At 39.7% G+C, this 15786-nt stretch overlaps 2 protein-coding genes across 2 annotated transcripts in view; one reads left to right on the top strand and one right to left on the bottom strand.

Moving 5' to 3' along the window:
• The window catches only part of LOC107659047 (SH3-containing GRB2-like protein 3-interacting protein 1), a 92632-nt gene extending 85672 nt beyond the window's left edge, over positions 1–6960 (top strand). Inside the window, 6 exon segments of the mRNA XM_016447846.1 lie at positions 4117–4272; positions 5243–5375; positions 6014–6216; positions 6425–6489; positions 6612–6776; positions 6878–6960. Coding sequence (XP_016303332.1) covers positions 4117–4272; positions 5243–5375; positions 6014–6216; positions 6425–6489; positions 6612–6776; positions 6878–6900 — 745 coding nt within the window. The 3' untranslated portion in view covers positions 6901–6960.
• Positions 6961–9549: 2589 nt separating this feature from the next.
• Positions 9550–11112, bottom strand: LOC107659002 (relaxin-3-like). The gene is made up of 2 exons (XM_016447765.1): positions 10935–11112; positions 9550–9683 (listed from the first exon to the last, which is right to left on the bottom strand). Exons 1-2 carry the CDS (start codon positions 11110–11112, stop codon positions 9550–9552), a joined length of 312 nt encoding a protein of 103 aa, XP_016303251.1.
• Positions 11113–15786: the final 4674 nt, after the last annotated feature.

Genomic DNA, 15786 nt, shown 5'->3' with positions numbered 1-15786 from the left:
CAATCCTCATCAACAGTGACATTAAAACACATTTTAGGCTTAATATTGAGAAATGTGCATAAGTAGTAGTCCAAATAAAGTTAATTATAATTTTTATATCAGTAAGTCTTGAGCAGTATGTCAGTAAATATATTAATAGATTTGAATTATACTTAGTATGGAAATAAATGTATTTTAAATATATGACTTTTTTGTTACTATGGGTGTTATTATATAGGCACTCAGTTACTTCTTAGCCACAAGAGAGAGAATGCAGAGAAGGGACAGACAGACATAGAGAAAGGAGATGACTGAGGAAAGGATGCAAGAAATGCAGTGAGTAAAACGTTATACAGAAGTCCACCTTGGATCACTGATGTGAAAAAGAAAGACTTACTTGCACAAATGGCGGTATCCCACAGTCTTATGTGGACTTCTACCAAGCTTTACAAGTCAGCCAGTCAGAGTAGGCTACTATTTCATGTACAATTCACAATTCTGAAACGTTCTTTATGACACACATTCATACTAGTTAAAATCTATTAACATTTTATTTCCTTTATTTATTGTCTATTTACTGACATATCACTCGATACTTACTGATATAAAAATTATAATTAAACTTTATTTGGAGTACTACTTGTGCACAATGCACATTTCTATTGATGAGGATTGTATGATCTTTGAATAATATCAGTCTTTAAATGCAAGATATTTAAAGTGTACCTAAATTATACTTGCAATACTTCCACTTTTAGCACAATCAAATATATTTCAGTATATCTTTAGTTAGACTTCAGCACATTCTTACAATTAAAGTACAAAATTAGTTGTTCCAATGTAGCAGACTTTAAGTCTACCAGTTTAGTGATATGTGAATAATATGTAAATGTATTTGTAGAATAGCATGAAATGTATTTCATAAACATTTTTGTACAGTATATTTATTTTTCACTATAGGGAAGGCATCTGTAAAGGCTTTTCTATCGACCATTTGACCATATTGTAAAGTGGCTGAGATTACTATTTCAGTAAAATTAACCACATTCAATTAACTAATTTGATGTAAGGGCTTTTTATGTGATATTTTATTTTATCACAATGGATTGTTATTTCTTTTAAACTCATTAATGTAATGTTTTGTTCATATTGTCAGCAGATGCGCCCGTGTTTTTATACACAAATTGAATAAAACATTGGTGCCAAAAAGGCGCAAGGGACTTTTTTTTTTCAATAAGTATCCTGTCATCCATGTTGTGTACACATTTTTATTATAAAAGATTGAAATCAGTACACAAAATCTGATCAAACTATGGTCAGTTTTTGTTTTGGCTTTCCTGTAAAGTTAGTTAAATGTCACTTACGCCCTTCTGGTTCTCACCCTGCTAGAATAACCATAATCATCATAATCTATAATCATTTTAGGCTGTTTACCAAGTTCTAAGGCATTCAAAGAAACGGTCTTAGTCTGTTTTCAAAACCTAAAATTATTCCTCATTTGAAGCACATCTGAATCCAATATTTGCATAACATCCCATCATTGAAATCCCTCCATCTGGTGGAATTTTGAATGCAGCACAGATGTACCCTTAGCTGCCTGTGATATTTCACAATTGATAAGTAATAATAAATAAATAATACATAACATATTTTATATTATTGTATAATAATAATATTTTATATTAATATAACATTAAATTTTTTTGATGTTTTATATTTAAATTTATTATGCTATGATTCAATTTCTACAGAGAAATAAGCATAAAATATTTGCATTTTTTTCTAAATTCATTCATACAGTGTGTGTGTGTGTATATATATACATACATACATACATACATATACAGTATATATATATATACACATACATATATACACACACCACATTCAAATTATATTAAGTTAAATTAATGTACAAGTATATGACTTAATTTAAATTAATGTACAAGTATATGATGTACATTAAGTATAAGTACTCTTATGACTTTGCAATGTAAGCCTCATAAAGTATGTAAATACTTGAATGTTTCACAGCTGTTTCAGACAGGTTCTTAATTTGAAACCTTATTTACCTGTCATCTCTCTCCCTCTCTCTATTAATCTCTGCTGTCTATACATCTGTTTTTCTGTCTTATTTGCTGATAGTAGTAGTAGTAGTATACTTTATTGTCCTCAAGAGGAAAATTGTTATGGACTACATGTTGCTGCAGACATACAATAAACAAATAAAAACAAAATTAAGTAAAATCACGAAAATAAAATCAAGATGAACTCTTGTTATACAACCGCACCGATACAGGTACAAAGGAATTCTTATATCGATTTAACTTACACATTGGGATTCTATATCTTCTACCAGAGGGAAGTAGTTCATATTGTAAATACAAGAAATGAGTTTGATCACCAAGAATCCTCTCTACCTGATTAAGAACACATTCCTCATATAAATCTTGAAGGTTAAAATGTTCATCATGCCCAACAATTCTCCATGCTGTCAATAACAGGTGCATCAACTTAGATTTAAACTGTACTGATAGGTTACCGAACCACACTGTGATACCATACCTAACAATACTTTCTAAAACAGCTTTATAAAACAGCAGCATAAGATTCTTGTTTACTCCATAGAGACGTAACCTACATAAGAAATACAATCTCTGTTGTAGTCGAGTGCGAACCCATTCAATGTGTGTTTTCCATGTAAGTGAACTATCTATGTAAACGCCCAAATACTTATAGGTCTGTGACTGAATAATATTATGATCATGTATAACCACTTGGCGATGGTCATCTATACATTTTGGATCAAATACCATCTCTTCCGTTTTCTTTGTATTTATTATTAGCTCATTTTTATCACACCAGTCAACAAACTGACTTATTTCTGACTGGTAAATAGTGCTAATATTGTCATGCACATAGAGTAGACTTAGTATGGCTGTGTCATCTGAATATTTAAAAATACAATTTTGTGAATGCCTACTTAAGCATTCATTTGTAAAAAAGAATGGGTGAACTGACGCAGCCTTGTGGAACACCTGTACTACTGCTCTTTTGATATGAAAGAAGATTGTTTACCTTTACACATTGAGTTCTATGTATTAAAAAAGAATAGTACCACTTAATAATACATGGGTTTACACTCAGCTGCTTCATCTTATCAATTAACAAATTAGGTTGAATCGTGTTAAAAGCAGAGCTAAAATCAACAAATAGTAACCGAATTTAGGATCTTCTAAATGCTTCAAAATCAAGTGCATAATGCTGTTAATAGCATCTTCAGTTCCTCTCCCTTGTCTATAGGCAAACTGTAAGGGATCTAGATTACTAGCAACCTCTGCTTTCAACATAGATACAACACACTTTTCAAAACATTTCATAATCACAGATGTTAATGCAACCGGTCTAAAATCATTGTTCTCTAAAGGCCTAGCTATCTTAGGAACAGGTATAATCAATGTTCTTTTCCACAAACTGGGAACAATACCTGAATCCAAAGATTGTTGAAATATTGGAAGCCAAGCTGGAGTCAATTCATCTGCACAACACTTAACAATATAGGGAGAAATTCCATCCGGGCCTGCCGATTTCTTTGAACAGATATGTTTAAAATATAAATTAATCTGTTTTGGATGAATCAATAACTTATCTTTGATGATATCTGGAGAAAAATCCCTTACACCAATACTATTCCCAGAGATATGCCCATGCTTCTCAAATCTTAGATAAAAAATCATTTAAATCATTCACTTTCTGTAAGTCATCAAAAATAGAAACAGTATTTCTGAAAGACTGCATATTAGTTATAGATTTCATAGAGTCCCACAGCTGTTTAGGATTAGACATACTCAGCCTGTTCTCCAGGAGTTCTTTATGTTTCTTCCTGGCATCTCTTAGTATTCCATTCAACTCCTTCTGAACAGCTCTTACTCCAAGACAATCATGACTGCGAAAAGCCAGTTTCTTCCTGTTAATACAGTCTTTGATCTCTTCAGTTATGTAAGGTTTATTATAAAAAACTTGTTCTGTGGCCGCACAGGCCCCCATGAATTTGTTTAATTGATCACTTTGTTTCTGACACTGTTTTACACACCAGACCTTTACTTCTGTATGTGTCTAATAATGTCACTTTCTAAGGTGTGTGGTGAAGATCACCGGAGAGATGGTGTTGTCCTTCCCAGCAGGCATCACACGGCATTTTGCAAATAACCCCTCGCCTGCTGTGCTAACCTTCAGCATAACCAACTACAGTCGTCTGGAACACGTCCTTCCTAACCCTCAGTTACTGTGCTGGTAATAACATTCATCTAACATCGACTGCAACAGCACCTTCACATAGACCTCATCATATTTATTGACTAGTGTAACAGAGACGCTGGAGTTTGGTTAGAATCCATGAGTGGAAGTTTATTAAAGGTCAAGGCTTTAAACAGATGTCGATAATCAGGCAGAGGGTCAAAGCCAGAGCAGCAGGCAGATCGTTCGTCATACACAGGGGCAGAGGCAGAGACAATAGTGGAAAGGCAGGCAATGAGTCCAAACACAAACATCAGTCCAATCAGGCGTCAGAACAGAAGGGGCAGAGTACAAATACCGTGAGTCAAGAAGTCAGGCAGAATCATACACAGGAATCAATCAGGAACAGAGGAACTATAACGCTTGGTAAGGCAGATGAACTGGCAATACTTCGCGACCAGCACATGGACTGGTCTCAGTTTATATGAGAGTCAAACAGGAAATGGAAGCAGAGGAAGCAGAGGGAGTGGAGCACGGTCAGTACTCGGGCGAGGGCTCCCTCTGCTGGCTTGGCGTTACAACTAGTGATAAGTATACATTTCTTTATTAGTCACACAAATAATGCATTAGCCTGAAATGTATTATGAATCAATTCTTATGGACTAATTAGTAATGAAAGTGATTAGTAAAGGATGGAGAATTTGTAACTTATGGTAATACTTCAGTATAGCTTAGTGCATTATCTCAGTGTGAGATTTCACTTCAGAATCACTTCTGAGGAGTTTTAGCAGCCATTACTCCTTCTTCAGTGCCTCACGCTCCAGAAATCATTCTAATAGGTTGATTTGCTGCTTAAGAAGTATTTCTTATTTAGTGCATAATTGCTGAATAAAGTAATTAGAAAAACATATTAACCCCAAACTTTTGAATGGTGTACATGTTGATACAGGAAGAACAGATAATGCCTAATTCTTTATTTTATTTGAGTATGATTTGCAGATTGAATGCGCTTTCAAATTTCCTACAGTGACACCACACAGCCCAATCCCAACTCAAAGGAGTTCTGGGTGAATATGCCAAACCTGATGACCCATTTAAAGAAGGTGGCGGAACAGAAACCACAAGCAACTTACTACAATGTAGACATGCTGAAATATCAGGTGAGAACCTCAAAGCAACACTGACCACAGAGACATAAGTGCACTTGTAGTCATTGGATTTTAGAAAATCTATATCTAGTATTTGCTTCATATTTTACGCAAGTAGTTCTTAGTTGGTTTAGCTACGGGACCTAGTAAAGGTCTGAAATGGTTAATATGAGTAAATAAAAATGCCCTTTAAAACAAAGTATTATTTTATTTATTAAGATTTATATTTTTTATTAATAATAAAATGAGCATTTAATTTATTAAATGATTAATAATTCATGTTTTAATCATTAGTAATTATATATTTTAATTTAAATTAAAACACGTTTATTTATTCATAATTTATTAATAATCGTAATTTATTGATTTGAAATTATTTATTATTAATTTAATATCTATTAAATAATGTATTAATTATTTATAATTTAATGTAAAAATAATTCTTTTATTTTTATATTATTAAATTATTTTAAATTATCTATTATTGATTTCATATTTCATAAATTAATAATTAATTTATTAATCATTATTAATTGAATGTTATTCTTAATTGAATTAATTTTAGAATTTAATTTAAATCATAGTCTTGTTTTTGAGATTGATGAGAACGAGGCCATGTCATTAACACTTCATTATCAAATTTGCCTCAGGTGTTACCGAAGGGTCTACAGTCCACTCCTCTAAATCTAGCAGTGAGCTGGAGGTGTGAGCCCACCAGTACTGATCTGAGGATAGACTACAAATACAACGGTGGTGCCATGACCACTCCTGTCGCCCTCAACAATGTTCAGTTCCTCATCCCTGTGGACGGAGGCGTCAGCAAACTGCAGGCTGTGCTTCCCCCAGCTGCCTGGTGAGAGATGAACTAGATTCTTCTATTAATGGACTACTAGTCTACAAAAATCAGACTGTCATTGTGAGAATGAAGCATTATGATTGTACTTTAGTTTGGGAATTTGAAAAAATATACTATGAATAGTACTAGACGTGGAAGAAGAGCATTTGAACATTCTTTACTTTCTTTCTAGATAATATAATTTTTTTTTTTGCTCTGCTTATAGGAATGCAGAACAGCAGAGAATCTTATGGAAGATTCCAGATATTTCTCAGAAGTCTGAGAATGGAGGTCAGATTCATGGTTCATTCTTGTGTGTATATATACACTTATAATAATTCACTTATAATAATTAGTAATAAATTAATTGCTTCTCTTTATTTCATCCACCCTTTTTTTCCCTCTGTCTTCAGGTGTGGGATCTCTGCTGGCCCGTTTCCAGCTATCAGAGGGTCCCAGTAAACCCGCTCCGGTGGCAGTGCAGTTCACCAGTGAGGGCAGCACTCTGTCAGGCTGTGACATTGAGCTGGTTGGCCTTGGATATCGTTTTTCCCTCGTCAAGAAGAGGTTTGCAGCAGGTGAGTTATGCAAGCAACATCTGTTTTGATCAGTAATGGCCTAGAAATCTTTACGCTGCATTTATTCAAAACATAAAATTGTATTTGTGCTTTTATCATAGGAAAATACATGGCAGACAACTAAACAACACCATGCAAGTCTGCATATTTTGGACCAATTCTGAATATTTAAAACACAGGACATGAACCCTGCCTGACCTTATGGATAAACCTTTGTAGATGTGCAATACAGGTGGACCTCACACACACTCCAGCAGTATTATATGAGTTGCATTATAAAATGTGGACCGTTTTAGGGTGTACTTCTTATATTTGTGAACTGTATTCACTTTGCAACATCTGTATTACGGCCTGGGTTTGTTCGTAAGGTTATATCCCCCGTGTTATTGGCTGTGCCTACCTGAACCTGAAATCTCTGTATCCTTCTCTAAAAGGGATACTGAACATGTGATGTTTTTATTACTCTATGCATTCAGTTTGTCAAAAGTATCACATTTTCGAACAAGGTAGCAAATTAGTACGGTCTATAAGAGGACTGAGCCTCTGCCACAAGATGGCGCTATACTGTTGCATGTAGTATGAGGTCTGCATCGGATTTGGGTGTTGCTCAAGCGTATTTTAAAAAGCGTATTCAGGAATATCTCAGTTTAATTTACACAGTGCAGTCAGGTTCATTAATTGCACAACGATAGAAATTATGTTTTTAGAAAGCCACAGCTTGAAAAATAGACTCCTGCTTGCAATAGACTCACAAAAGAACAGAAAAGTCGTTTTCAATTGATAATATATATCTTGGAAGGCCGTTTGGTGTTTTCTTGTATTGTTAAATAGCCTTTCTGTTGTTCCTGAAGGAACCGTGTTAGACATCAGAGTATATCAGTCTATTTTTATTTATTCATGATTTGTTGTATATATATATAAAAAAACGAAACAAGTTACACTGTATATGAATAGACTTTGAATGGTATCATAATTTAGGATCCTTGAAGTTTTGGACATTTGTTATCTGTGTAGTTGGGTAAGCTGTGTACAGTATAATGCTGAGGTATAATTTTTACATTTATTTCAGATATAATTTTTTTAACTCAAGTGCAACAGAAAACTGATGCTATATATGGGTCGGGGGTGACATTTAAAAGAGAAAACGAAACTGTATCTACCTAGATGCGTCACGCTTAATGTTATTACAGTGTTATGTATAGCAGCACTAATTAGTTCAACATGGATTGTCAGCTTTTGGACATTGTAATTTTTTTTATCATTCACGCAGATGTGTTTGTATCCAGCCACTCCCCCGCAGCACATGTTATTGAGTGTCCTGAGCATGAGCCCCTGCGCTTCAGAACATCTTTATTTTGCAAATGTAACGGTCTCTGTGAGATGACGAGGTTCTTGAGTGGTTAAATGACCAAATCGCTTTTTCTTTTCTTTTCGTTTGTACGTGTATCTCCAGAATTGTCATTTAAGAGAAAATAAGCTGCATATTTTTTAAATGTTTAAATCTATGAATAAAGTGAAAAATATTGTTTCTTGTGGAAAAAAAAAATGAAAAGGAAAAAAAAAACCACTGTGTTTAACTTCCCAGATGTTCAATGTCAAGAACAAACATTTTTGGTTACATCTTTGAGTGTCTGATGTAGACGTCGTTATGGTTTGGAGAAGAATATATTGGTGCTTTGTGATTCATAGGTTTCCATCCACATTTAACGTTATGGATGAGCGTCGCCATCCGTTAACACTGCATTGCGTATTTTCTGAGCACTGTAGCTAAAGGGTTTTTTCGAAGAACAATTTGGAGTCTGTCAGCTGAAAGGAAAAGAAAACTATGAATTTAATTCTGTGTAGTGCTTAATCAGTATGTCTATGGTCTAAAGTGAAACGTCACTCAGATGCGCAATAGAAATGAGAAAACTCACGTCAGTTTAGATGTAAGTGGAGCTGTGTGTGAATGTTGAATTGCATTAGTGTGTGTGTGTGTGTGTAAGAGAGAGAGTTTGTGAGTGTGCTTGTACGAGTGTGTGTGTGTGTGTGTGTGTGTGTGTGTGTGTGTAAGAGAGTTTGTGAGTGTGTGTGTACGAGTGTGTGTGTGTGTATGTGTGCTGTCTGGTAACTAAATCATCTCTTCCCAGCAACGTGCAAGCTGTGTTTGTACAAAAAATGTTAAGAAAGATCTGAGAGGTTACTTTGCTCTTTCCAAAACAATAAAACATATAAGCCTGATAAGTGGATGTATTGTGTTATGTTTAAAGTTTATCAATTCATATTATTCTAAAATATTATGCCTGAAATGCTCGTCTGTATTATGTAATAATATTATTTAATTAATCATTGAATATAGAATATTTTAATATAATTATATATTATTACTCAGTTTGGTCCAAATTGGTTTAACAGCATTTATGGGAGAAAATAAACACCTTTGATGCATGTGCAATAATGTTTATTGACAAAGTTTGCAAAATACGAGTAAGAATGAAACACTTTAAATGCATGATCACTGCTGTGCACTTCATTATGCCGTTTCACTGCTGTTGGTGACTTGATATTTACCCTCTTACATGGTGCATCTTAGAGTACAAGTGTAGCACAATTATCTAATCCCAAATTAGACATGCTTTTTATGTAAATTAGCATCATCTACTGGCAAATTAAGCTGTTAAATGAATTACAACTGACTGTACACTTAGAGTACACTTGAGAAGTGTTCATATTCATTTGGACTCGATGTGGAAGAAAACATGGTGAGACAAATAGAAAAACACAGCTTCATTTCTCAGCAGAGCAACGTGAGGTCACTTTTCTTGCAGCCAAACTGACAACAAACATTGTTCAGGTCTCGCCTGGCCAGGTCAGATCCCAGACTCTCGCTAAGATCCTCAGCACTGCTTAGATCTCCGTTAAAAAACCCTGTGCAATGACAAACACAAAATACAAAGTTAACATTTGTACTAATATTTTGAAGTCTATAACGCATATAATCAGGTCTGAAGTGATGTGATGGCAGGAGAAAATAACAGGAGTTTTTCTGCTTAAACTCAACTTGTGTCAGTCTAATGGGAATGTAATATCACCAGACGTTGTTTATCTGTTGACTGGAGGAGACTTGTTCTCACAGATATAATTAAAGCAGTGCTCTGTTGAATATCATCAGACTTGAAGGGTAAGAAAGAGTAAGAGGTACACAGATATTTATACAATCATACACTGTAAAAAATGACCGTGAATTTAACTGTAAAAGACTGTAAAAATGCTACAGTAAAAACCTGTTAAATACTATATACGGTGAAAAACTGTATTCTGGAAACCACAGCTGCCGGTTTTTTACCGTAAATTTTACGGAATTTTTTTTACAGTGTAGGTTATTTGCAAAAACTTTTGTTTCATAGCAACTTATAGAACAGTGTTTAGAGAAAAAAATATAAATGTAAATGTCAAATAAACAGTGAAAACAAAAACAGAAAAAAAACATTCTAGTTGGTCATGCTTGTTCAAACGAGAACGTATTTTCTCATTGTTTTATATTTTATTTTCCATATATATATATGTGTGTGTGTGTGTGTGTGTGTGTGTGTAGATATAACAGTTTATGATATATATATATATATATATATATATATGGTGTATTGTAATATATTTATATATTATTCAGTATTTTTAAATACTTTCCGTCTCTCTTTTTTTATATAGTCTTAATTGCTAAATTTTTTAATTGTTTTAAACTTCTTAATCTAGATTCTATTAATAATGAATCAACAGAACTTCTAGAGGATGACAGGGCTGTTGGCAAAATAAATAATATATCAGTATAAATATACAGTACTCACATGCACATACAACAATTATTATTTTAGAACAATTAACATATAAAAAAGTTCTACTGATTTGAGACTTGTCATAGCACTTGCATATTGCTCTTTTGTTGATTTGGATTGCTTCCATTGTCCTCATTTGTAAGTCGCTTTGGATAAAAGCATCTGCTAAATGACTAAATGTAAATGTATTCATATTATTAATGTAATACATTTTAAAAGGGTAGAAAACAACTTTATTTCATATACTATAAACTAACTAGATTTGCTCTAAAGCCCAACACTGACACCAGCATTTGATACATTATGTTTTCATAATTAGCATGAATCTCTGCTATAGCAAACTCACCTTCCATATCCTGCGGACTGCTGAACCTCCTCCACCTAGAGCCGCCACATGTGTAGACGACGGCACGGATGAACTCTCGGCCGCACAGCTTGACTGTCCTCACGTCAGCCTGCACGTCTGACACGCTACACACAGCCCACAGCAGCAGCAGCAGAGCAGGACAGTAAAAACCTCTCATAGTGGCTTCAGTGAGTGCGGCTCCTTCTCTTCTGCCCTTATGTTTTCCTTCTGTCTCTCTAAGGTCCTCTGTATCTTCTGTTAACCTCTCTCAGGTCTAGCGAACGTCTGATTAGCTCATGAGACGTGACCCCAATTTATGGTGGCATGTTGGACGGCTCACGCTGGACTGTTCCATCCTGTCCAAACCCCACCCAACACTTACTCGATCCCCTCAAGTCAAACAACTTTGATCGGAAAACAAAGGCCAGCAGGTATTTAGGTGCTTTACTGCCCCAATCTGGAATGAAATTACATCCTTAGGGACAAGCTGTTGTCTCTTAACATCTCCAGTTTAATGGTCTCATTGCAGTTCTATTCTCCTTAATGAATGGATAATCTAGTCACATAAAGACCAATGCTACTCCCCGAGCAAAACAGATGTCCAATATCTGCTGATGTGACCGTGAAATTCTCTTACCTTAAACCTAGTTGGTCTATGAAAAAAAGTAGTGCAAATGAGCAATATGGCTATAATCCCAGGCATTATGGTTTTATGGCTGATGCTGGGCCCCATGAGATGATTAACAGTATGATCTCTACTGACAAAATAACATAAAAGTCTGTGGTCAATACAAGGACACATAATAAAGGAAGAATATTAAGCAAAAAGTGTTTCATCAAAACCAAATGTAATTGGTATCAAACTATTACATTATATTTGCTTCAAAATATAGAAAGAAAGAAAGAAAACATCTTGGTTACGTATGTAACCCTCGTTCCCTGAAGGAGTGAAAAGAGACGTACGTCGGAACTGACAGACGAATTGGGGATCGCTTTGGGAGACCAACCTACTTCGAGTGTAAGAAAACGAGCCAATGCACATTGGCATGCGATAATTGCCACAGCTGCTCTGCGCTGCAGCGCGAGTATTTAATGAGCAGCCGGTGCGTCGCATATTTGCTTTTCCGCTGAGGAGCCGAGCTAGTGACTCGGCCATACAACAGAGGTACAACGACTGTGGCGAAGGGATGTACGTCTCCGTTCCCTCCTTCAGGGAACGAGGGTTACATACGTAACCGAGACATTCCCTTTCAGTCGGTCATGTTCGACGTACGTCGGAATTTGACCGACGAATTGGGGATATCTACCAACTGTCGCTGGCCCTTCCAGCGCTCTGCTTGAGACTCCTGGACCGCCCCCAACTGTAGGAGCGGGAGTCAGGGGCGAGATCCCAATTCGTCGGTCACCGACGTGACGTCTCCGTTCCCTCCTTCAGGTAACGAGGGTTACATACGTAACCGAGACATTCCCTTTCAGTCGGTCATGTTCGACGTACGTCGGAATTTGACCGACGAATTGGGGATATCTACCAACTGTCGCTGGCCCTTCCAGCGCTCTGCTTGAGACTCCTGGACCGCCCCCAACTGTAGGAGCGGGAGTCAGGGCTCGAAGCAGAGAAGGTCAGTCACTGCTGTTTCGCAAGACCCACTCAGTGTGACTATTTGGATAACGCTGGGAAAGCGTGCCCTAGAAGGGAAGGGGATGCTGCGGAGGCCACATCCTGCCCGTAGGAAAGTAAAATTTGGCGGTTACACCTATGGACTAGCCAGTTAGGTTAGTACAACATATGGAAGTCTCTGGGGTGGTTCCAGTCTAGTTCTAGGGGGGAAAGAACACCAGCAGAGATGACAGAGCGGGCTCTGTCAAGGGAAGACACAGGCTAGCCGGACTGGGTAGCCTTACCGTGGAAGAATACACATATGGAATCGCCGCAGGGACCACTACATATGGACACCCAGCCTAACACAACTTCCACAACGCATACGAGTGTAGGCCTGGCGTCAGACGCTCTGCCACGTCTGTATGCCGGGGGGTGATGGAGGAACTCACAGGGTTAGCCATTTCTGGGGAACTCTACTGGAGCAATAGACGCATGTATCCGGCCCAGTGGGCGGGAGTGGCGTTGCAAGCCAACACTTAGAACGGGTCCTTCGCGCTACTGGCCACTGGGGGCGAGTACACGGGAAGATACCGGCTCTACACGAAGGCTATAGAATCTAGCAAATGTGTTAGGTGTCGCCCAGCCCGCAGCTCTACAAATATCTGTCAGCGAGGCGCCTTGAGCCAGTGCCCAGGAGGAAGCAACACTTCTAGTTGAGTGTGCTCGCAACCCGAACGGGCAAGGCACGGCTTGGGATTGGTACGCCAAGACAATAGCATCCACTATCCAGTGGGCTAACCTCTGCTTGGAGACAGCCTTTCCCTTCTGCAGGCCTCCGTAACAGACAAAGAGCTAGTCTGAGGTCCTGAAGCTTTGTGTTCTGTCCACGTACAGCCGCAGAGCACGAACAGGACAGAGAAAAGCTAGGGCTGGGTCTGCCTCCTCCAAGGGCAGTGATTGCAGGCTCACTACCTGGTCCCTGAAAGGAGTGGTAGGAACCTTGGGCACATATCCAGGCCGGGGTCTCAGGACAACATGAGAGTTGGCCAGCTTGAATTCTAGGCACGATTTGTCGACCGAAAATGCCTGCAGGTCCCCTGCCCTCTTGATGGAAGCCAATGCAGTCAGGAGAACTGTCTTTTGTGACAGAATTTTCAACTCAGCTGACTGCAAAGGTTCAAAGGGAGGTCTCTGCAGTGCCATGAGCATCAGAGACAGGTCCCAAGAGGGTACCGAGGTAGGACGAGGAGGGTTCAACCTGGTGGGAAGAACGCCAATCAACGAACAGGTTCCAATTCAAAGCATAGAGGCGCCTCGTAGAGGGAGCTCTAGTGGAAGTGATGGTGTCTACCACTGATTGGGGTAAGTCACCTAGATTGCTGCAAAAAGGAAAGCACGACCCTGATCAGGCATCTCCGGGGGTCTTCTCGGTGATAAGAACACCACTCGACGAACAGGTTCCACTTCAAGGCGTAAGCGTGTCTCGTAGATGGTGCTCTCACCGAAGTGATGGTGTCAACTACCTCTTGGGGAAGGTCACCTAGAACCTCCGCGTCCTGTCCAGGGACCAGACATGAAGTTTCCAGAGGTCTGGACGAGGGTGCCATAGGGTGCCCCATCTCTGAGAAAGCAGATCCTTCCTCAGAGGAATGGGCCAAGGAGGGGCTGTCGTGAGGAGCATAAGTTCCGAGAACCAAGTCCGGTTGGGCCAGTATGGCACAACTACCAGGACCTGCTCCTCATCCTCCCTGACTTTGCACAGCTCCATGTCCCGTCCAGGGACCAGACATGGAGTTCCCAGAGATCCAGACGTTGGTGCCACAGGGTGCCCCATCCAGGGGGGGCTGTCACAAGTAGCATCAGTTCTGAGAACCAAGTCTGGTTGGGCCATTAGGGCGCAATGAGCGAAACCTGCTCCTCGTCCTCCCTGACTTTGCACAGTGTCTGTGTGAGAAGGCTCACTGGGGGAAACGCATATTTTCGAAGGCCCTGGGGCCAGCTGTGCGCCAGCGCATCCGTGCCGAGGGTGCCCTCGGTCAGGGAATAAAACAGCTGGCAATGGGTCGAGTCCGGAGAGGAAAACAGGTCTACCTGTGCGGCTTCGAAGAGGTCCCAAATCAGCTGGACCACCTGGGGATGGAGCCGCCACTCTCCCGGAAGCGCAGGCTGTCGTGAGAGCTCGTCGGCTGCACGTTTGAGCACGCCAGGGATGTGAATGTCCCAAAGCGACCTCAGATGCTTCTGACTCCAGAGGAGGAAATGGCGGGCGAGTTGCGACATGCGGCGGGAGTGTAGATTACCCTGGCGGTTGAGGTATGCAATGGTCACAGTATTGTCCATACGGACCAGCACGTGCTTGCCATGTAGCAGCCCTTTGCGGTGGCCCAGCGCAAAGACGTACTGCTAGCAACTCGAGGCAGTTGATGTGACCCGACCCGACACTGCATGCCCGTTGTATGTGGCCCCCCAGCCCGTGGCCGAGGCATCCGTGAACACCACAGCATGCCTGGACACTTGTTCTAGGGGGACTCCCGACCGTAGATACGAAGGGTCTGACCACGGGCTGAAGGTTTGGCGACAGTACGGGGTGATAGACACCCGTTGCGTGCCGCTCTGCCATGCCCATCTCGGGACTCGGCCGTGAAGCCAGTGCTGAAGCGGCCTCATATGAAGCAACCTGAGCGGCGTTACTGTGGCCGCGGATGCCATATGCCCCAGGAGCCTCTGAAAAAGTTTCAGTGGGACCGCTGTCCTGCCTCTGAACGAATTCAAGCAGTTCCAACACTGACTGTACGCGCTCTTCTGTGAGTCGCGCTGTCTGGTTGACCGAGTTCAACTCCATACCGAGAAAAGAGATCCTCTGCAGAGGGAAGAGTTTGCTCTTTTCCCAGTTGACCCGAAGTCAACTGGCTGAGGTGACGGTGCACCATGTCCCTGTGTTCGCACAACTGGTCCTGAGACTGTGCCAGTATCAGCCAGTCGTCGAGATAGTTGAGAATGCGAACACCGCATTCTCTGAGTGGAACAATGGCTGCCTCCGCGACCTTCGTAAAGACGCGAGGCGACAGGGACAGCCCGAAGGGTAGGACCTTGTACTGATAAGCTCGACCCTCGAACGCAAACCGTAGGAACGGCCTGTGTCGAGGGAGAATCGAGACATGAAAGTACGCGTCCTTCAGGTTGATTGCTACAAACCAATCTCGGGGACGGATGCACTCGAAAATGCGTTTTTGCATTAACATCTTGAACGGG

Source organism: Sinocyclocheilus anshuiensis, unplaced genomic scaffold (assembly GCF_001515605.1).
Source record: "Sinocyclocheilus anshuiensis isolate Anshui unplaced genomic scaffold, SAMN03320099.WGS_v1.1 scaffold311, whole genome shotgun sequence".
Lineage (NCBI taxonomy): Eukaryota > Metazoa > Chordata > Actinopteri > Cypriniformes > Cyprinidae > Sinocyclocheilus > Sinocyclocheilus anshuiensis.
This window is presented reverse-complemented; position numbering and strand designations above follow the sequence as displayed.